The 17,575-nt window shown below is 41.1% G+C and overlaps 1 protein-coding gene across 1 annotated transcript in view; it reads left to right on the top strand.

The window, feature by feature from the left end:
• Window positions 1-17,575, top strand: part of SYNE1 (spectrin repeat containing, nuclear envelope 1) — a 644,155-nt gene that overhangs the window by 38,224 nt on the left and 588,356 nt on the right. Inside the window, exons 2-3 of the mRNA XM_006882743.1 lie at window positions 4,702-4,797; window positions 15,082-15,165. Coding sequence (XP_006882805.1) covers window positions 4,714-4,797; window positions 15,082-15,165 — 168 coding nt within the window. The 5' untranslated portion in view covers window positions 4,702-4,713. The remainder of the gene's footprint in view (window positions 1-4,701; window positions 4,798-15,081; window positions 15,166-17,575) is intronic.

Genomic DNA, 17,575 nt, shown 5'->3' with positions numbered 1-17,575 from the left:
GTTATTTTAGAACATGTATTTCACAGCATGAGAACAAAATCTATTCATTTTATAAAGAGGGGGAAATGTACTTAAAATTAGAATTGTAGTGTTTAGGAGGCAGTAGTCTCTGTAGTCATTAGAGAAATCTAAATGCTCCATACCAGTGGGGAGAGAAGAGAAGTCACACTGTAAATGGAGCAGAGACACCCTGGTGGTACTGTGAGTTAAGTCTTGGCTTGCTGAGTGAAAGGTCAACTGTTTGAACCCACCAGCTGCCCCAAGGGAGGATGATGAAATGGTATGCTTCAATGAAGACTGTTGTTATTGTTGTCATGTGCCATCAAGCTGACAATGACTCATAGTGACCCTATGAACAATAGCTCTGAGCTCTGCCCTATCCTGAGCCCATCTCACTGTCTCTGACACACCTGTTCCCATTGTCGTAGTCACTATGTCCATCTAGCTCATCTGAGGTCTTTCTCTCTTGTATTCTCTCTCCACCTTTCCAGTGATGTCTTTCTCTGACTGGTTCCTTCTGGCAACTTGCCCAAAGTATGTGAGACGGAGCTTCAAAACCTGTGTTTCCTTGAAACATATGAGAGAGAGAGAACTGTTTTAAAGGGATATATAATTGGGTATTGTTATCATGACAGGAGCACAGAATGAGGGCTGCACAGTGGAGTGGACTTGGAGGAGAAGGATTGTATGACAATGAAAGAATTTTTCTTTGCTTTTCAAAGAGAGGAATGAACTGGGGGAGAGGTTGGGCAGGGGGAAAAATACAACAATGAATGAATGGAAAGCCAAAGTCTCTGTAAACTTTCATTAAAATTAATTTTTTAAAAAATCTGTGCCTCTGAGGATTTTGGAGATAACAAAGATTACAGATGTGGAAACCTTGTTCTGGAAACAGTTCTGCTCTGTCCTCTGTGGGGTTTCTGTGAGTAAGAATTCAGCTTGGTGCCAATGAGTAAAACGCTGTTGTTGTTAGGTGTGGTTTAGAAGACTCCAAGCTCATCTTGATCACCTTGATCCTGTAGGTAAACAGATTGTAACCTTGCCTGATCCTGTGCCATTCTCACAAACTCTGCTGTGCTTTTAAGCCCATTGTTAAATTGACTATGTCAATCCATCTCATTGAGAGCTTTCTTTTCTAAGTATGATGTCTTTTTTTAAAAAAAATTGAAATTTTATATTAGTTTGCTTACAAAGTTTGTATACAGTGTGTTTCACACTATTTTTCATTCATATTATTTAATGTCATCATTTTCATGCATTATGTTTTATAGAATTAATCACCACTGGACCTTGCCCATCATCACCATGTCTTTTTCACGTCCTTGTTGGATCTCTCTCATTATCTTCACCCCTGTCTCTCCAGCCACCAAATTGTGCAACCCTGTGGTTTCACCCCTACCCATCCTCATCCCTCTGCTTCCTCCTTTTCCCCTCTTGGGTCCCCATACATGTTTTACTAGTTATCCTTCTATTTTTACAATAATGGTCTTATGCAGTATTTGTCCTTATAAGATTAAGTTACTTCTCTCAGTATAATGCTCTCCAGTCTCTCCCAACTGAGGTAGTATTTTTCAAAATAGTTGCTCTTGAGGGCTGCATAGGAGTCCATATTGTGAATGTACCACAATTTTTCAGTCCATTCAGCTGTGGTTGGACATTTGGGCTATTTCTATGTTTTTGTGATGGTGAGTAATGCTGCTATGAACACTGGTGTACAGATCTCTGTGTCTCAGTTCTCATTTCCTTGGGGTATATTCCTAGTAGTGGAATAGCTGGGTCATACAACTTTTGTAGGAAACATCAAACTGCCTTCCAGAGTGATTGTACCATATTAAAATCCCACCAACATTGCATAAGAGTTCTCACCTCTCCACATTCTTTCCAACACTTACTGCTTGCTACCCTGCTAAACTTTGCTCCTGCTACTGGGGTGAGATGGTATCTCATTGTGGTTTTGATTCACATCTCTCTTATTGCCAGTGAGTTTGAACATTTCTTCTTGTGTCTGTTGGCCATCCAAATGTCTTCCTCTGTGAAAAGTCTTTGCATGTCCTTTACTCATTTTTAAATTGTGTTCTCAATCTTTTTCTTCTGGAGGCCCAATAGTATTCTGTAAACTTTTGTTATGAGACCCTTGTTTGAGATGATGTTTCTAAATGTATTTTTTCCAGTCAGTAGGTTTTCTTTTCACCCTGTTGGGAAAAGTTTTTGATGAGCATAGACATTTAATCTTTAGAAAGTCTCATTCATCAATTTTATCCTCTCTAGATTGTACATTTCTGACTGCATTTGTCAGCCTCTTAAAACTATAGACTAGGCCTTCTAACCTTACTCTCAGTTTGTTTCTTATTAACTTTTATGGGTTGAGTCTTTACTCTTAGGTCTCTATTCCACCTTGAGTTAATTTTTGTGTATGGTGTGAGATGTGGATCCTATTTCAACTTTCTACAGGTAGTAGTCCAGTTTTGTCAGCACCATTTGTTGAAGAGACTGTCATTCACCATTTGATTGGTTTTATTTCCTTGTTGAATATCAGTTGACCATAGATAGAGAGGCCCATTTCCAGTTGCTCAATTCTGTTCCATTAGTTTATGTGCCTGTCATTGTACCATGCTGTTTTGGTTACTGCTGCTGTGTATTGGTTTTGAGGTCAGGGAGTGCTATGCCTCTCACTTCATTTTTGGTTTTCAGAAGTGCTTGCATTTTGGGGGGGTCTCTTTCCTCTTCAAATAAACTTGACAATTTCCCTTTTGATCTCCTTGAAAAAGGAATTTGGTATCTATATTGGGATTATGTTGAACATTTAGATTGCTTTTGGTAGGATTGTCATTTTCACAATATTGAGTCTTCCTATCCATTTTCCCATTTATAAATTTAGGTCTTTTATTGTGTCTCACAGAAATCTGTAGTTTTCTTTGTACAAGTCTTTTGTATTTCTAGTTAGGACATGATGTCTTTTTACAAGGGCTGCTCCCTCCTGATTACATACCCAAAAGACATGAGATGAAGACCTACAGTCCTCATTTCACCTTTTCAACACAGATATGTTGGTTCTCTTGGTGGTCACTAGAATATGCAATACTCTTTGCCAACCCACAATTCAGAGGAATCAATTCTTCTTTATTCATCATCCAACATTCACCTGTGTATAAAGCGAATGAAAATAGCATGACTTAGGTCAGGAGTACCTTAGTTTTTAAAGTGATATCCTTGCTCTTTAGCACTTTTAAAATAAAAAGAGAGAGGGAAAGTTAAGTTAGGAATCCAACATTTGGCCTTTCGCATGATTCAGTGGGAATTAGATACAATAGAGCTTCAAGCCACGTGATATATGATAGAAAGAAAATCTGGTTCTGCATTATGTATACATAGGAGCTCTGGTGGCTTACTGGTAAGAAATTGCACTACCAACTCAAAGGCAGGTGGTTCGAATCCACCAGCAGCTTTGTGGGGGAAAGATGGGAAGTCTCCTCCCATTGATTTACAACCTCTGAAAACCTGCTGGAGGCTCATCTATGAGTCGGTTCTGACTCCAGGCAGTCAGTGAGTTAGTGGCTCAGTGTTTATTCTGTGTTAAAGATCTTTTTTGGGTTCAGTGTCACACTTTGATAAAATGTTTGCTATAACCATGCTGTAAAAGAAAACATAGTCACCTCACCCACAGGACAATCCTAGCTCTGGTCATGTTACCATAGTCCCTCCAAAGCAGGTGGCTGAGCTAGTGATGCTATCCCGGGGACCAAGTCTGATAACATATCTCACCTTGTTAATCCCCCCTCCCCAGCGATGTCATCTTCTATGGGAAGCCAATACTAAATATTTGTAATAAACCGAATGCTATCAGGATGTGGGGGAGGTGAGGTACAAGCTAGAGTTCACCCTGAGGCACTAAGGCAATTCTGGCATTTGCTGACTCCTCCCTCCTGGGTCAAGAGGAAGGTTTTCAATAGAAAGAGCTTGGTTTCATTTGCATTGAATTCTCTTTGTGATTTACTTCCTGATAATCTTCAATAAAGGTGAAGGGAAGCTGGAATAGAGGTTTTCAGTGGAGAACTGCTGGCCCCCTGTTTTATGCTCTCTGTTCTATCTCATTCCTGACTGTCTGTCTCGTTATTCATAATTATAAAAATACTTTACCCTCGATCTGCAACAACCTTCCTTCACCATCACGTTGGAACTGACCCACAGCTGACCCTACAGCAAGTTTTCCAAGGCTGTTAATCACACAGGAGGAAGCTGCCCATCCTCCTCCCATGGAGCAGCTTCTGGCTTCAAACCACGTGCCTTCGGGATTGCACTGCAGCTTCTTACCACCAGGCCACCAGAGCTCCCTCTTTCGTGTCATTTCACTCATAAAAGCTCCATTTCCAGAAAATCCCTAGTGAAAGACCAAAGATTGGTGTTCTCTATAGTGAAACCTGAGTGTCCTATTTTCCTTCTCACAGCCTACATCAGATCTGATAAAAATCTGTTTTCCAGTGAGAAACTGGTATGCCTGTTAGGGAACCCATGACATCTCCTAAAGTTTTTGAAACATAAAGGTGTGCATCAAAACATTATTACCAATCCCATTCAAAATAGAGAATTACATTATCATACATTCTGCTTGCAGATTTCACCACAGTGAACAACTATGGCGTGAGAGAGATGATGTAGAGACAGGGATTAATTTTCCGTGTTCATGCCTTTTTGATTTTACAGAGGAAGCCTCCAATGGTGGTGGAAGACCTTTTTGAAGATATGAAGGATGGCGTTAAGTTGCTGGCTCTCCTGGAGGTCCTGTCTGGACAGAGGCTGGTAAGATATTTTTTGCCATGACCATCCTTGTCAAATTCTTCCAAATGAGAATTTAAGCATTATGGGGCTGAACATACTGTGATGCTTACCACAGAAGACCAAGTTCTCTTTCGGAGTCTGCAATACACAGGAAATCTAGTAGCAATCATTTCTGGGAGGAAAGAATACTTGCTGTCCTGTTTCTACATGTTGCTGTTGTTGTTATGGACCGTCTAGTCACCTGCGACTCATAGTGACCCTATGTACAACAGCCCTAAACTCTGCTCTGTCCTGTGCCAATCTCATTGTCTCCGAGACACCCATCCCGATTACCGCAGTCACTGAATCAATTCACCTCACAGAGGGCCTTCCCCTCCTGCACTGTCCCTCTACTCTCCCAAGCATGATGTCCCTCTCCAAGGACCGGTCCCCCCTTACAACATGTCCAAAGTATGTTAGACAGAGCCCCAGAATCCTTGCCTCCAGGGAGCATCCTGGTTTAACCCTCTCCAGGATGAATCTAGTGTATATAAGCATTGTATATGATAGCAGTAACCCTGCTGTTTGTATTCAGTGCCATCGAGTTGTCTTTGACTAGTGGTGACACTATTGGACAATAACCAAGATGGCCAAGCTTTGTCTCACGTACTGTGGGCATGTTGTTAGAAGGAGACATTCCTTGGAAACTTGGAAATAGAAATCATTCTTGGAAAGGTCAACAAAAGAGAGGAAGAACCTCAATGCGAGGGATCAGTACAGTGACTGCAGCAATGAATGCAAGTGTGTCAGAGATGAGGGCATGGCACATGACAGGACAGGGTTCAGATTTGCTGTTTATAAGGTCACACTGTGAGGCGTCTTCAATCTGACAACACATAACAACATAGTGTCCACCAGAGAGATGCTCTGCTGGAGAAGGAGGGACAATCTCCTCCTCTACCAGTCAGATCTGATTTGATGGTACACATAGACACACACACACAAATAATAATAACAATAATAAAATTTTTTTTAAAAAATAACACAACACAGTGTCATGGAACAGAATACTCCCTCATCCTGTGCCAACTTCACAATCTCTGCCATGCTTAATGCCATTGTTGCAGTCATGGTCACAACTGATTTCATTGAAAGTCTTTTTTTCTCTGTCCCTCTACTCTCTCAAGAATGATGCCTTTGTCCAGAGAATGGCTCCTCATGCACCATGTTCAAAGTGTCTGAGACACAGTATTGTTATCCTTGCTTCTAAGACACTCCTTAGCAAAAAGTCTAATTAAAACCAAAACAAAATTCCACCAGTCACCCAACTTGGCTAACTAGTGTGTTTGTTCGGTACTTGGGAACATGAGTTGCAATATAGTGCTTACCTCACTCTCAGTGTTTGTTTTCAAATTTCAGAGAGGACTGTTGGTCCCTATCTGTGTATTTCTAGTTCTTTATTGAAAATTAAATAATCAGCTGCTCCATGGGTCTTTAAGGGAACACTCCACATCTCATTTATCCTTGTTTTTGTCCAGGATCCCTGATTCCTTGATTTGATAGTAGTTAAGCTCTTGGCCACTAACCAAATGATTGGAGACTTAAACTCATCAGCCACTTGAGGAGAAGGATTAGCAGCTTCCTCCCAATAACATTTACAGCCTCAGAAATATGACGGGAGTTTGCATAAGCTGAAATCCACGTGACGACTGTGAACTTGGTGTTTATTGAAAACTGCGCTTGAAACCGTTGTGGCCTTTTGCATGCTGTTGGTAACAACATCTATCATCCATCATTTGTAAAATAGGAACAACATGTTCAGAGCCATTAGTTTTGTTTTTATGTGCAGAAACTAACAGAATGAAAGCAACAGTGACAGTTATAAATATATATTCCTACTTTCCTTAAAGAATATTTTCTTTAATTTTGTGCTTACTTATGCTTCTTAATTTCAGAGTAATGAGGCAGTAAGTAGTTAATAAACACGTATTATTGATGAATTATCTTACCATAACAGGCTGGAAGGAGCTCAGAAAAATATTCTTCAGAGTGATATATAAAGTGATAGGTAAAGGGTCTACAACGTGGAGGGGTTTCTCCCTTTCCCTGTGGTGGCGTAGCCAGTAGTGTTCAGCTCTGTGGACCTAAAAGCCTTGTGCCCAGTGGTTCAAATCTACCGGCTGCTCCTTGGGAGCAAGATGGGCAGCTCCCTGCCACTGAGAGTTACAACCTCAGAAACACAATGTGAGACACTATGAGGCAGGATCAATACAGTAGCAGTAGGTTTGTGCTTCTTGAGTGACATGACATTTAGACAAGAACTACGCACACGCTGTTATGTGGATAATTGAGTTTTTATGAGTTTCTGCCTAAGAGTACGTTTCTAGGTAAGGCTTTTGGAATTTTTGTTGTGAAGGAAAGCTTACAGAGCAGATGAATATTCCATTCAACCGTTCATACATGTTTTGTTTCATGACATGGACTACAATCTCTGCATTGTAACAGCATTCTTCCACTATCTTTCTGTGTGGGGTTTGTTTCTAGGTAATCTTCCCCCAGGAAGCCTTCATAATAACTTTATTCAAAGGGTTATTTGGTAAGAAAAATCCAACGGATAAACTATGGCATAAATTCTTTAATTCATGTGGTAACAGCCATTATTAGGACCCATGAGCTATCTTGGTTCTCCTCTGCTTTTAGCTGCAGTGCATTTCCATGCACCTTGTATTTTCTTACATCAAGCTCTTGGACAGCAATGATTCAAAATGACCATATGAACAAAGACTTTGACTCTTGCCCCATCCTGAGGCAATCTCACTGTCTCTGACATACCTGCCCCTGTTGCCATAGTCACTGTGTTAATATCCATCTCATCCACGGTTTTCCTCTCCTATACTGATGCTCTATCCTTCCAAGCATGATGTCCTTCTCCAGGGGCTGGTCCCTCCTGCCCACATGCCCAAAGCATGTGAGATGGAGCTTCAAAATCCTTGCCTCCAATGTGCGACTTGGTTTCACCTTCTCCAAAGACGGGTGGTTCAGAGTCCACAGCAATGAGTTTGAGGCTTTAGGTTTTTTGTTTTATTTCACTACTTTTAAAGGACACCCTGAGAATTATACTGCTTATTCATATACTGTAACCTGCCTGGCTGTTTCAATCCACCCACCCCTTGTTCTATGGGAGAAAGATGGGCATTCTCCTCCCTTGTAATTTTTTACAGCCTCTGAAAACTCACTGGAGGGTCTGTTAGTGTTGATTCTGACTTTTTAAATGCTTTTCAGGTATGTAAAAGGTTATCTATTTGATTTAAGGTATGCAGGACAGATTATCCGGGAGGCTGGGCTCTATGAGGAGGAATGTGGGGTCAAGATTGGTGGATGAGTTATCAACAATCTGCATTATCCAGATGACACAACCCTGCTTGCTGAAACTGAAGAGGACCTGAAGCACCTGCTGCAGAGGGTCAAGGACTGCAGCCTACAATATGGATTGAGGCTCAATGTCAAGAAGACAAAGATTCTCACCACTGGACCAATTGGCAGCATCAGGATAGATGGTGAAGAGATTGAGATTCTACACAGCTTTAGTTTGCTTGGCTCCACAGTCAACACTCTTGGCACCAGTAGCCAGGAAATTAAAAGGCACATTGCCATGGGAAAGTCTGCTGTTAGGGACGTCTCCAAAGTACTGAAGAGCAATGGTGTCTCTCTGGAGACTAAGGTGTGTCTGATACAGGCCATGGTCTTCACAATCACTTGTTATGCATCCGAGAGTTGGACAATGACCAAGGAGGATAGAAGGAGAATTGATGCCTTTGAGGTGTGGTGCTGGAGAAGAGTATTGACAATACCATGGACTGCTGGGAAAACAAACAGATTCATCCTGGAAAGGGTTAAACCGGGTGGCTCCTTGGAGGCAAGGATTCTGAGGCTCTGTCTAACATACTTTGGACATGTTGTGAGGAGAGACCGGTCCTTGGAGAAGGACATCATGCTTGGTAGGGTGGAGGGACAGTGCAGGAGAGGAAGGCCCTCTATGAGGTGGATTGATTCAGTGACTGGGATAATCGGGATGGGAGTGTCAGAGACCGTGTGATTGGCACAGGACAGAGCAGAGTTTAGGGCTTTTGTACATAGGGTCACTATGAGTTGCAAGCGACTTGACGGCACATAAAAACAACAACAACAATTTCTGTTTAAGTGTCCCACTAAAAGGAAAGAAAACAATATAGGACCTTGAATGGAGCTCTGGTGGCCTAGTGGCAAGAAGCTGCACTGCAATAGCAGAGGTGCACAGTTTAAATCCACCAGGTGCTGTGCTGGAGAAGAAGGGACTATCTCCTCCTGTGCCAGTCAGATCCGATTTGATCACACACACACTCTTTTTTTTTTTTAAAAAAAAGGACCTTAAAAGTGGAAGGGATTTTGGAAAGAACCTCAGCATCATCACATAGCAAAAGAAGACTTGAGACATCATATGAAATACTCTTTTCATATTAAGAGTTATATTTTCTTTTATCTTCAAGATTATTTACTATATAAGATGACATTCTGAAATGGTGTATAAACTTCGGCAACAGTTCTTTATATTTTTTTACATGTATGTGTAGTGGATCCGCACCACAGTAAGATGAAAGACTTTGTTTAATGGAGTGAGCGTCCAAGGCATTGTTTTAGTTTTTCAAAGGCACAATGTGGACAGAAGTTCTTCCTTCTAGAGTGCTGATACACTTCAGGACTTCTATCATTACCTAGTAGAAAGAATTCTTTCTGTTAAGCATATTATTCTTCCTGCCATGTGCATGTGACTCCTGGGTCTGGCCACAATCATCCAGGAAATGTGTCCCAACAGCTTTTTTTGTTGATCTTTGTTATTGTTGTTGTTAGGTGTCATCGAGTCAGCTCTGACTCACAGCAAACCTACCACAGATTGACACCTTGTTTAAGCTTGTGCTTCCCAATCTCTGCTGTGCTGGTGCCCATTGCTGTGGTTTCTGTGTCAGTCCATGTAGTCGAAGATCTTTCTTTCTTTCCCCAATGCTCCACCTCTTCAAACATGATGTCCTTTTAAAGGATTGGTCCCTCCTGACATCGTACAAAAAGTACGTGAGGTCTCACAGCTTTGACTTTTAAGGAGCACTTGGTACTTCTTCCTAGTTGTGTGAATTTGTTCTTTGGCCATGCCATGTTATCTTCAGTGTCCTTTGCTAACCTTCGAGTTCCAAGACATCAATTCTGCTTTGATCTTCATTATTTGTTGTCCAATTTTCACACACATGTGAAACAATTAAAAATACCCTGGCTTCATCAAGTTCCCCTTAATCTTAAATCATTGCTCTTTTGCATTTAATTAGTCCTTATCATCTCAGAATAAAAGTGCAGCTGCACTATTGTATTACCCTTTAGAGGGAGCTCTGTTGGCATAGTGGTAAAGAATTGTGCTGCCAACTCAAAAGCACTCAGTTCAAATCCACCAGCTGCTCCACAAGAGAAGATGGGTAATCTCTTCCTTTGTGATTAACTGCCTATGAAAACCCACTGGAGGGTCATCTATGAATGTGTTCTGTGTCAACAGTACACAATAACAGCAACATTATCTTTTAGTAACCCATAATTATTTTCTTGTCTATAATTTTATTCAAAGCCTTAGAAAATTGTTACTTAAAAAATTCATACTCTTGGATTTCTCTGTATCCATTGATTGTTACTTTTAAAAGATTTACCCTTTAACTGTATTAGTCATGAATTATACATCTTTCAAAGAACAATAAAACAATTTCCACTCAATTTGAGTTTGAATCAAGCAACTCTCTAGACCAGAGTGAGCTGCCAGCAGGGCGTCCGAGGCTGTGTCTTACACAGCAAATTCCTTCCGCTTCCTCCTGCAGAGTGGGGGTGGCTTAGGCGGTCAGCAGAGAGTTTATCCACTGCAGCATCATGGATCCTTGATAAAAACAAGGATAATGAGACATGGCCGATGACCTTGAAGAATTGTAGTGTAATAGAACTAAAAAACCTCTCATTCCTGTTGAGTTGGAACCAACCCATAGCTGAGGCTCCCTCAGGTTCCTAAGGCTGTAAATCCCATCGGAGGACACTGTCCATCTTTTCTTTCATAGAGTTACCCCTGGGTTCGAACTGCCAGAGACATGTGCCTGTGCCACCTAGTCTATGGACTAGGACAAGCCAATGAGCATATACTATGTGTTGTTGGTGATAGAACAAAGCAACAGAGGTTTATATCTTGCTCACTCAGCCGGCACTTGTTCAAACGAAAAAAACCAGAAAGTGTTTTTTCCTGCTAAACTTCAAGTCTATCACCTACAACAGCATCGTGCATAGACAGACTAATAAACACACTTCTTTTGTTGTTAGGTGTCAGTGAGTCAAGTATGACTCATAGGAACCCTTTGCACAATGGATCTAAACCTTGTTCTCTCCTGTGCTATTTGTATCGTCTCTAACACACATGAGCCCATAACTACAGTCACCGTATCGATTCTCCGCAAGGATCGTCCTCTCTCTTGCTTACCCCCCACCTTTACAAGGGTGATGTCCTTCTACACAAAGCAGCTCCTCCTAACAACATGCCCCAAATACATGAGACAAAGCTTCACCATCCTTGCCTCTTGGCTGTATTTTCTCCAAAACATACCTATTTGTGCTTTAAGCAGTTCATGAGACAGTGAATCTTCTCCAACATCACAACTCAAAGGAATCAATTCTTTTTTCTGTCACCCATATTCATTGATCAGCTTTTAGATGCATATCAAGCGATTTAAAAGACCATGGCCTGAAAGAGGCATACATTAGTCTTGAAACTGACATCATTGCTCCTCAGTACATTGGAGATGTCTCTGACAGCAGACTTCCTCAATAATAAGTCTTTGATTTCTTGACTGTTGCTGCCAAAGGTGTTGAATGTGGATTCGAACAATATGAAATTGTTGAAAATTTCAATATTTTCTCCATTTTACCCTTGTGTTGCCTATTATGCCTAGGTATAGTAGCAGCATAAGGCAAGCCCCAGGAGGCCCAGGCCTTGGTGCCAGGAGGTGTCCCTCTCCCCAAATTTTTGCTTAAAGATTATATGCATTCAATTAATTTTTGACAGAAATTTATTAATGTTAAATGTTCAACGGGGTATCTATCAAGAACTACACAATTGTATTAGCGCTGTTGATAAGAAAGAAATTTTAGCATCATTTCAAATGTCACATTCTGTCTAATCTAACAATTCCATTTTTAGGTATAAAAAGGAATACTTTATCCTAGCACAAAAAGTGAGATGTACAAAGATAATAAAATAAGAATTGGTTACAATAGAAAACTGGAAATAACTTATATTCATGTTAGAATGAGCATATAAATGATAAATTCTTTAGATGTCCAAATGATTGCTATACAGTGAAAAGAGGTTATATGGATGAATCTTAGCAATGTTGTTGTTATGTGTTATCAAGTCACTTGCAACTCATGGTGACCGAAGGTACAACAGCTCTGAACCCTGCTCTGTCTTGTGCCAACCTTATTGTCTCTGACATACTCTCATTAATGCAGCCACTGAGTCAATCCATCTCATCAAGGGTCTTCCTCTCTTGAGCTGTCCCTCCATCCTCCCAAGCATAATGTCCCTCTCCAAGGATTGATCCTTCCTTGTAACATGTCCAAAGTATGTCAGACAGAACTTCAGAATCCTTACCTCCTAAGAGCAGCCTGGTTTCACCCTCTCCAGGTTGAACATTTTTGTTCTCTTAGAAGTCCATGATATATATTCAGTACTCTTCTTCAGCACCACAGCTCAAAGGCATCAATTCTCCTTCTATCATCCCTAGTCATTGTCCAGATCTCTGATGCATAACCAGTAATTGTGAAGACTATGGCCTGGATCAAGCACACCTTAGTCTCCAGAATGACATCATTGTTCTTCAGTATTTTACAGAGGTCTCAGACAGCAGACTTTCCCAGTACAATTCATATTTTAATTTTCTGGCTGCTGGTACCAAGAGTGTTGATTGTGGAGCCAAGCAAACTAAAACTGCAAATCTCAATCTCTTCACCCTTTATCATGATGCTGCTAATTGGCCCGGTGGTGAGAATCTTTGTTTTCTTAATGTTGAGCTTCACTCCGTATTGAATGCTATAGTCATTGTCCGCCTGCAGGAAGCACTTCTGGTCTTGCTCAGTTTTCACAAGTTGGTTTGTGTCATCTGTATAACGCAGATTGTTGAATCTTTCTCTAGTCCTGAAGCCACATTTCTTCTCATAGAGCCCAGCCTCCCAGATGATCTTTTCTGCATATAGATTGAAAATGTATGGAGATAGGACACATCTCCAGCATATATTCTTCCTGATTTTGAATCATGTAGAGTTTCCTTGCTTCGGTCTGAGGACTGCCTGTTGGTCCAAGTATAGGTTTCACACAAGCACAATCAAGTGTTCTGAGGTTCCCATTCTTCTCAGAGTCAGCCACAGTTTTCTGTGATCCACACAGTTAAATGCCTTTGCATAGTGAATGAAACACAGATAGACATTCCTCTGGTACTCTCTGCCTTCAGCCAAGATCGATCTAGCATTAGTAATAATATCCCTAGTACCACGGCCTCTTCTAAACCCAGCCTGCACTTCAGGCAGTTCTCTGTTGATGTGCTATTCCAGTTGGTTTTTGGATAATCTTCAGCAGAATTATGCTCACATGTGATATTCATGGTGTGAGAGTCTCTGTATACAACATAAGAGTTTTGTGAATTTTTGTTCTTATTGTTGTGTTGTGTACCATTGAGTACCCATAGCTGAACCTCCATTGGGGTTTCAGAGGCATTTAATCGCTAGAGAGGAGACTGCCCATCCTTCTCTCACAGAGCAGCTGGTGGTTCAAACTGCATGTGCCACTGGGACTGCAGTGCTGCCTGCTGCTTGCCTCAAGGCCTCAGATGCCTGAAAGACAAATTCACTAACAGTTAAGCAGAGAACAGCTGTCTTCTTGAGTCAGTTAGTACAATGACAGAATGCTGTGGGGATGTCTAAGGAGTGGGAAATGAGACAGGGGGGCACAATGCTTTGAATGTCCTCTGAAAGGGCCAGAGGGAGCAAGAATAGCACAGCCCCTCCATGGCCCCAGAGTAGAAAGCAGATAAAGAGCCTGCAGCCCAGCCTCATGGTACCACCAGAGCAGCAACAAGAGGTTCATTTATTTGTTGCTGACTCACAGTTATGGTACCAATAATGGGGTTTATTAGAGAAGGGAGTGGGGGAGGCAAATAATATCTGACAATACAAGTCTAGACTTTAGCCCAACAGTTCCAGGGCACTCAGTAAGTCCAGGATCTGGTTTCAGTTCTGCAGTCAAATGCAAACCATCTAGCAAGGTTTGCCTCAAAACAGTTATACAACAGCTTCTCCTTCAAATATCTGGCAAGGACAGCAAGACCTTTTAAATATGGCTAGCACAAATGCAAGAAGCCTCAGGTCAGACCTTGCCACAGTCTCTCCACCACTCCAGGATCTCTCTTGCTCTCACCAGAGACTTGCCACCACAAGCCTTGCTCGCCTCAATTCTTGCTGCCCAGTGTGGCAAGCATTCTTTCTATTACCCTAGTCCCACAGCTGATGCTGATTTGCAAGAGCATGTGTCAACATTTAAGGTATCTGGAGACCAGAGGGGGCTAATATCTGAAAAAGTCCAACTTTTAGGCAAACACCACAGTAGACAAGATACTTTCTTCTGTGTATTTGCTAACCATTATAGAAATTGAATAATACTATTATCTTTTTGCCTGTTTATTTCAAACCTTATATTTTACCAAAGTTCTCTAAATGCAGCTCCTGTATCTAAGGGAAGTGTCCAAGTACGTGGAATCTGTGGAAGGTACTCGAATAAATTCCCAATTTTGGCACTTCTGCTATGTGACTATTTGGGAGGCCCTTCTGGGCCTCAGCTCTCTTCTCTGTAAAATAAAGAAAATAAAAGCAGCAGAATGCATTTGACAGTTTACCTCACAGAGTGTAATTGGACACAGTGGATTCTTCCCCAAATCCTTAGGAACAGGAATGGCACTAGATGTAGTGTCTCAGAAACATGAGGCAGGAAAATGGTCTGTGGGTAAACCTTCACTCTCTGGCTCGAATATCTCTCCGGAAGGGGAGGGGGCTTGCTTGTCCTGGGAGAAGTGGGAGCAGAGGTATCCAGCCGTAGATGCTGTGCCTGGGAGCTTGGCATTCTTCTTGAGTACTCTTCATATGTACCTGTACTACATTTCAATAGATTTTAAAACTGTCTGTGTAACATATGAATTTGTACTCACACCTTTTGTGTCCTTTCTTCAGCCCTGTGAACAGGGACGCCGGATGAAGCGAATCCACGCTGTGGCTAACATCGGCACAGCACTCAAGTTTCTTGAAGGAAGGAAGGTAAGACAGAACCAAGAACAAAGTAAAATCTTGAAAACTTGAACGCACTTATGTTTTACACGTTGCCTCTAGGTAACAAAGCACTGCCTAAATTTAGTGAAATATAATAATTTATATATATAAATTAAAATAATTATATGTAATTTAAAATAATTATATATATAATTTGAAATAATTACAGAAATGTTGCTAAAAATATGTCAAGATTTCACATATATACTTCTCCAGTTTCTCCTCATGTTAAGAACTTTACAAGTAGTCATAAGACAATGATAAAAATCAGGACATTAAAATAGCTAATAACTGAAACAGAATTTATCTGTTTTCATCAGTTTTCAAATGTCTATCCAATTCCAAATGCATCAAATTAATTTATAAAGGTATATTCAATTCTAAATGAGAAAGTACCAGAGGAATGTCTATCTGTGTTTCATTGGCTATACCAAGGTATTTGCCTGAATGAATCACAACAAATTGGGGCTAACCTTGCGAAGAAAGGAAATCCTGTAACACTTGATGGTGCTCATGCAAAATCTGGACTTGGACCAGGAGGCAGTCATTAGGACAGAGCAAGGAAACACTGCATGGTTCAAGATCAGAAAAGGAGTGTGTCCTGTCACCATACTTCTTCAATCTGTATGTAGAACAGATCATTTGAGAGGCTAGACTATGAGGAGGAATGTGGTGGGAGAGTTGGAGGAAAACTCACCGACACCCTGTGTTATGCAGATGCCACAGCCTTACTTGCTGAAACTGAGGAGGGCCTTAAACATATGCTGCAGAAGAGCAAGGACTGTAGTCTGCAACAGAGATTGAAGCTCAACATCGAGGAAATGAAGATTCTCACCAGGAGCCAGTTAGCATCAGCATGTAGATGGAGAAAAGACTGAGATTGTTAACAATTTCAGCTTGTTTGGTTCCACAATCAACACTCTTGACACCAGCAGTCAGAAATCAAAAGACGAATTGCATTAGGAAAATCTGCTGGCAGGGACCTCGCAAGAGTACTGAAGAATAAGGATGCCAGTCTACAGATTAAGGTGCACATGATCCAGGCTATGGTCTTCACAATTACATGTTATATATCAGAGAACGGGGCAAGGACCAAAGATGACAAGATGAATTCATGCCTTTGAGTTGTGGTGCTGGAGAGGAGTATTGAACATACTATGCACTGTCAAGAGAACAAACAGATCTGGCCTGGAGGGGGTGAAACAAAACTGTTCCCTGGAGGAAAGGATCTTGAGATTCTGTCTCACATAATCTAGGCATGTAGACAGGAAAAACCAGTCTTTGGGGAGCTCTGGTGGCCTGGTAGCAAAAAGCTGTACTGCAGTCCCGGAGGTACGTGGTTCTAACCCATCAGATGTTCTGCTGGAGAAAGAGAGGCAACCTCCTCCTGTACCAGTCAGATCTGATTTGATGGTACACACACACACACACACACCCCTAATGAAAAAATTAATTAAAAAAAGATAAAGAAAACAGTCTTTGGAGAAGGCTATCATGCTTGGAAGGATTGAGGGATAGTTCTGGAGAGAAAGACCCCAAATGAGATGGATTGACATGGTAACTGGGGTCCTGAGGGTCGGTGTGTCAGAGACAGTGCGATTGGTTCAGGATTGAAGCAGGATTCGGAGCTACTGTGCGTAGGGCCGCTATGAGTCACAGTTATCTTGATGGTACATAACAATAACAACAACAACAATAACAATTCTAAATGCATCAAGTTAATTCCTTAACTCCCGCAAATGCTTTCTGGATACTCTCTGCATGAAAGGAATGCTGGAAAATACAAAAAGGAATAATTCTAAATTTTGTCCTTGAAGAACTGACGTTTTAATTACTCCATAGCGTAATAAGTCAATATGAAGCACAATCGCTCATAAACATGTCATGTCCCAGAGTCTATGTATGCAAATGATGTAAGAGAATAATCTCGCCCTATTTTGTGCAGCACAATGTTCTCAACATCTCTCTCATTTCATTTTTATTTGACAGTGCATTTTCTTCCTACTCTCTTTTTTCCTGGGTTTTCGGAGAAACCTGGATGAAGGCTTTGTTGTACAGGATCCTTTTCCAAGTAGTTCATGGTCTCAATTCCTCAATACTTAAATAGTGCCCTCATTCTGAGGGGTGTGTATCTGTTAGAGTGTGAAGATGAAATTAATCATAATTAACCAAGTCTAGCAGAAAAACTCTAAGGCTATTACAGTTTTATTGTTTGCACAATGGACTTTTTTCTCATAGAAGACATGTTTTCACAAGGTACATGGGCACAGAATAAACCCAAGTATAAGAGAAAAATGAAATAATCAGGTTTTAAATGTGACATTACTCAAGGCAGAATGTGAGGCATTGAATCCCATGCAAAATTCAAGATTCTTCCTTTCTGTTTCCACAAACTTTT

Source organism: Elephantulus edwardii, unplaced genomic scaffold (genome assembly GCF_000299155.1).
Source record: "Elephantulus edwardii isolate Elephantulus edwardi_28Jun2011 unplaced genomic scaffold, EleEdw1.0 scaffold00024, whole genome shotgun sequence".
Lineage (NCBI taxonomy): Eukaryota > Metazoa > Chordata > Mammalia > Macroscelidea > Macroscelididae > Elephantulus > Elephantulus edwardii.
The sequence above is the reverse complement of the archived record's forward strand: the minus strand, read 5'-3'. Positions and strand labels throughout refer to the sequence as shown.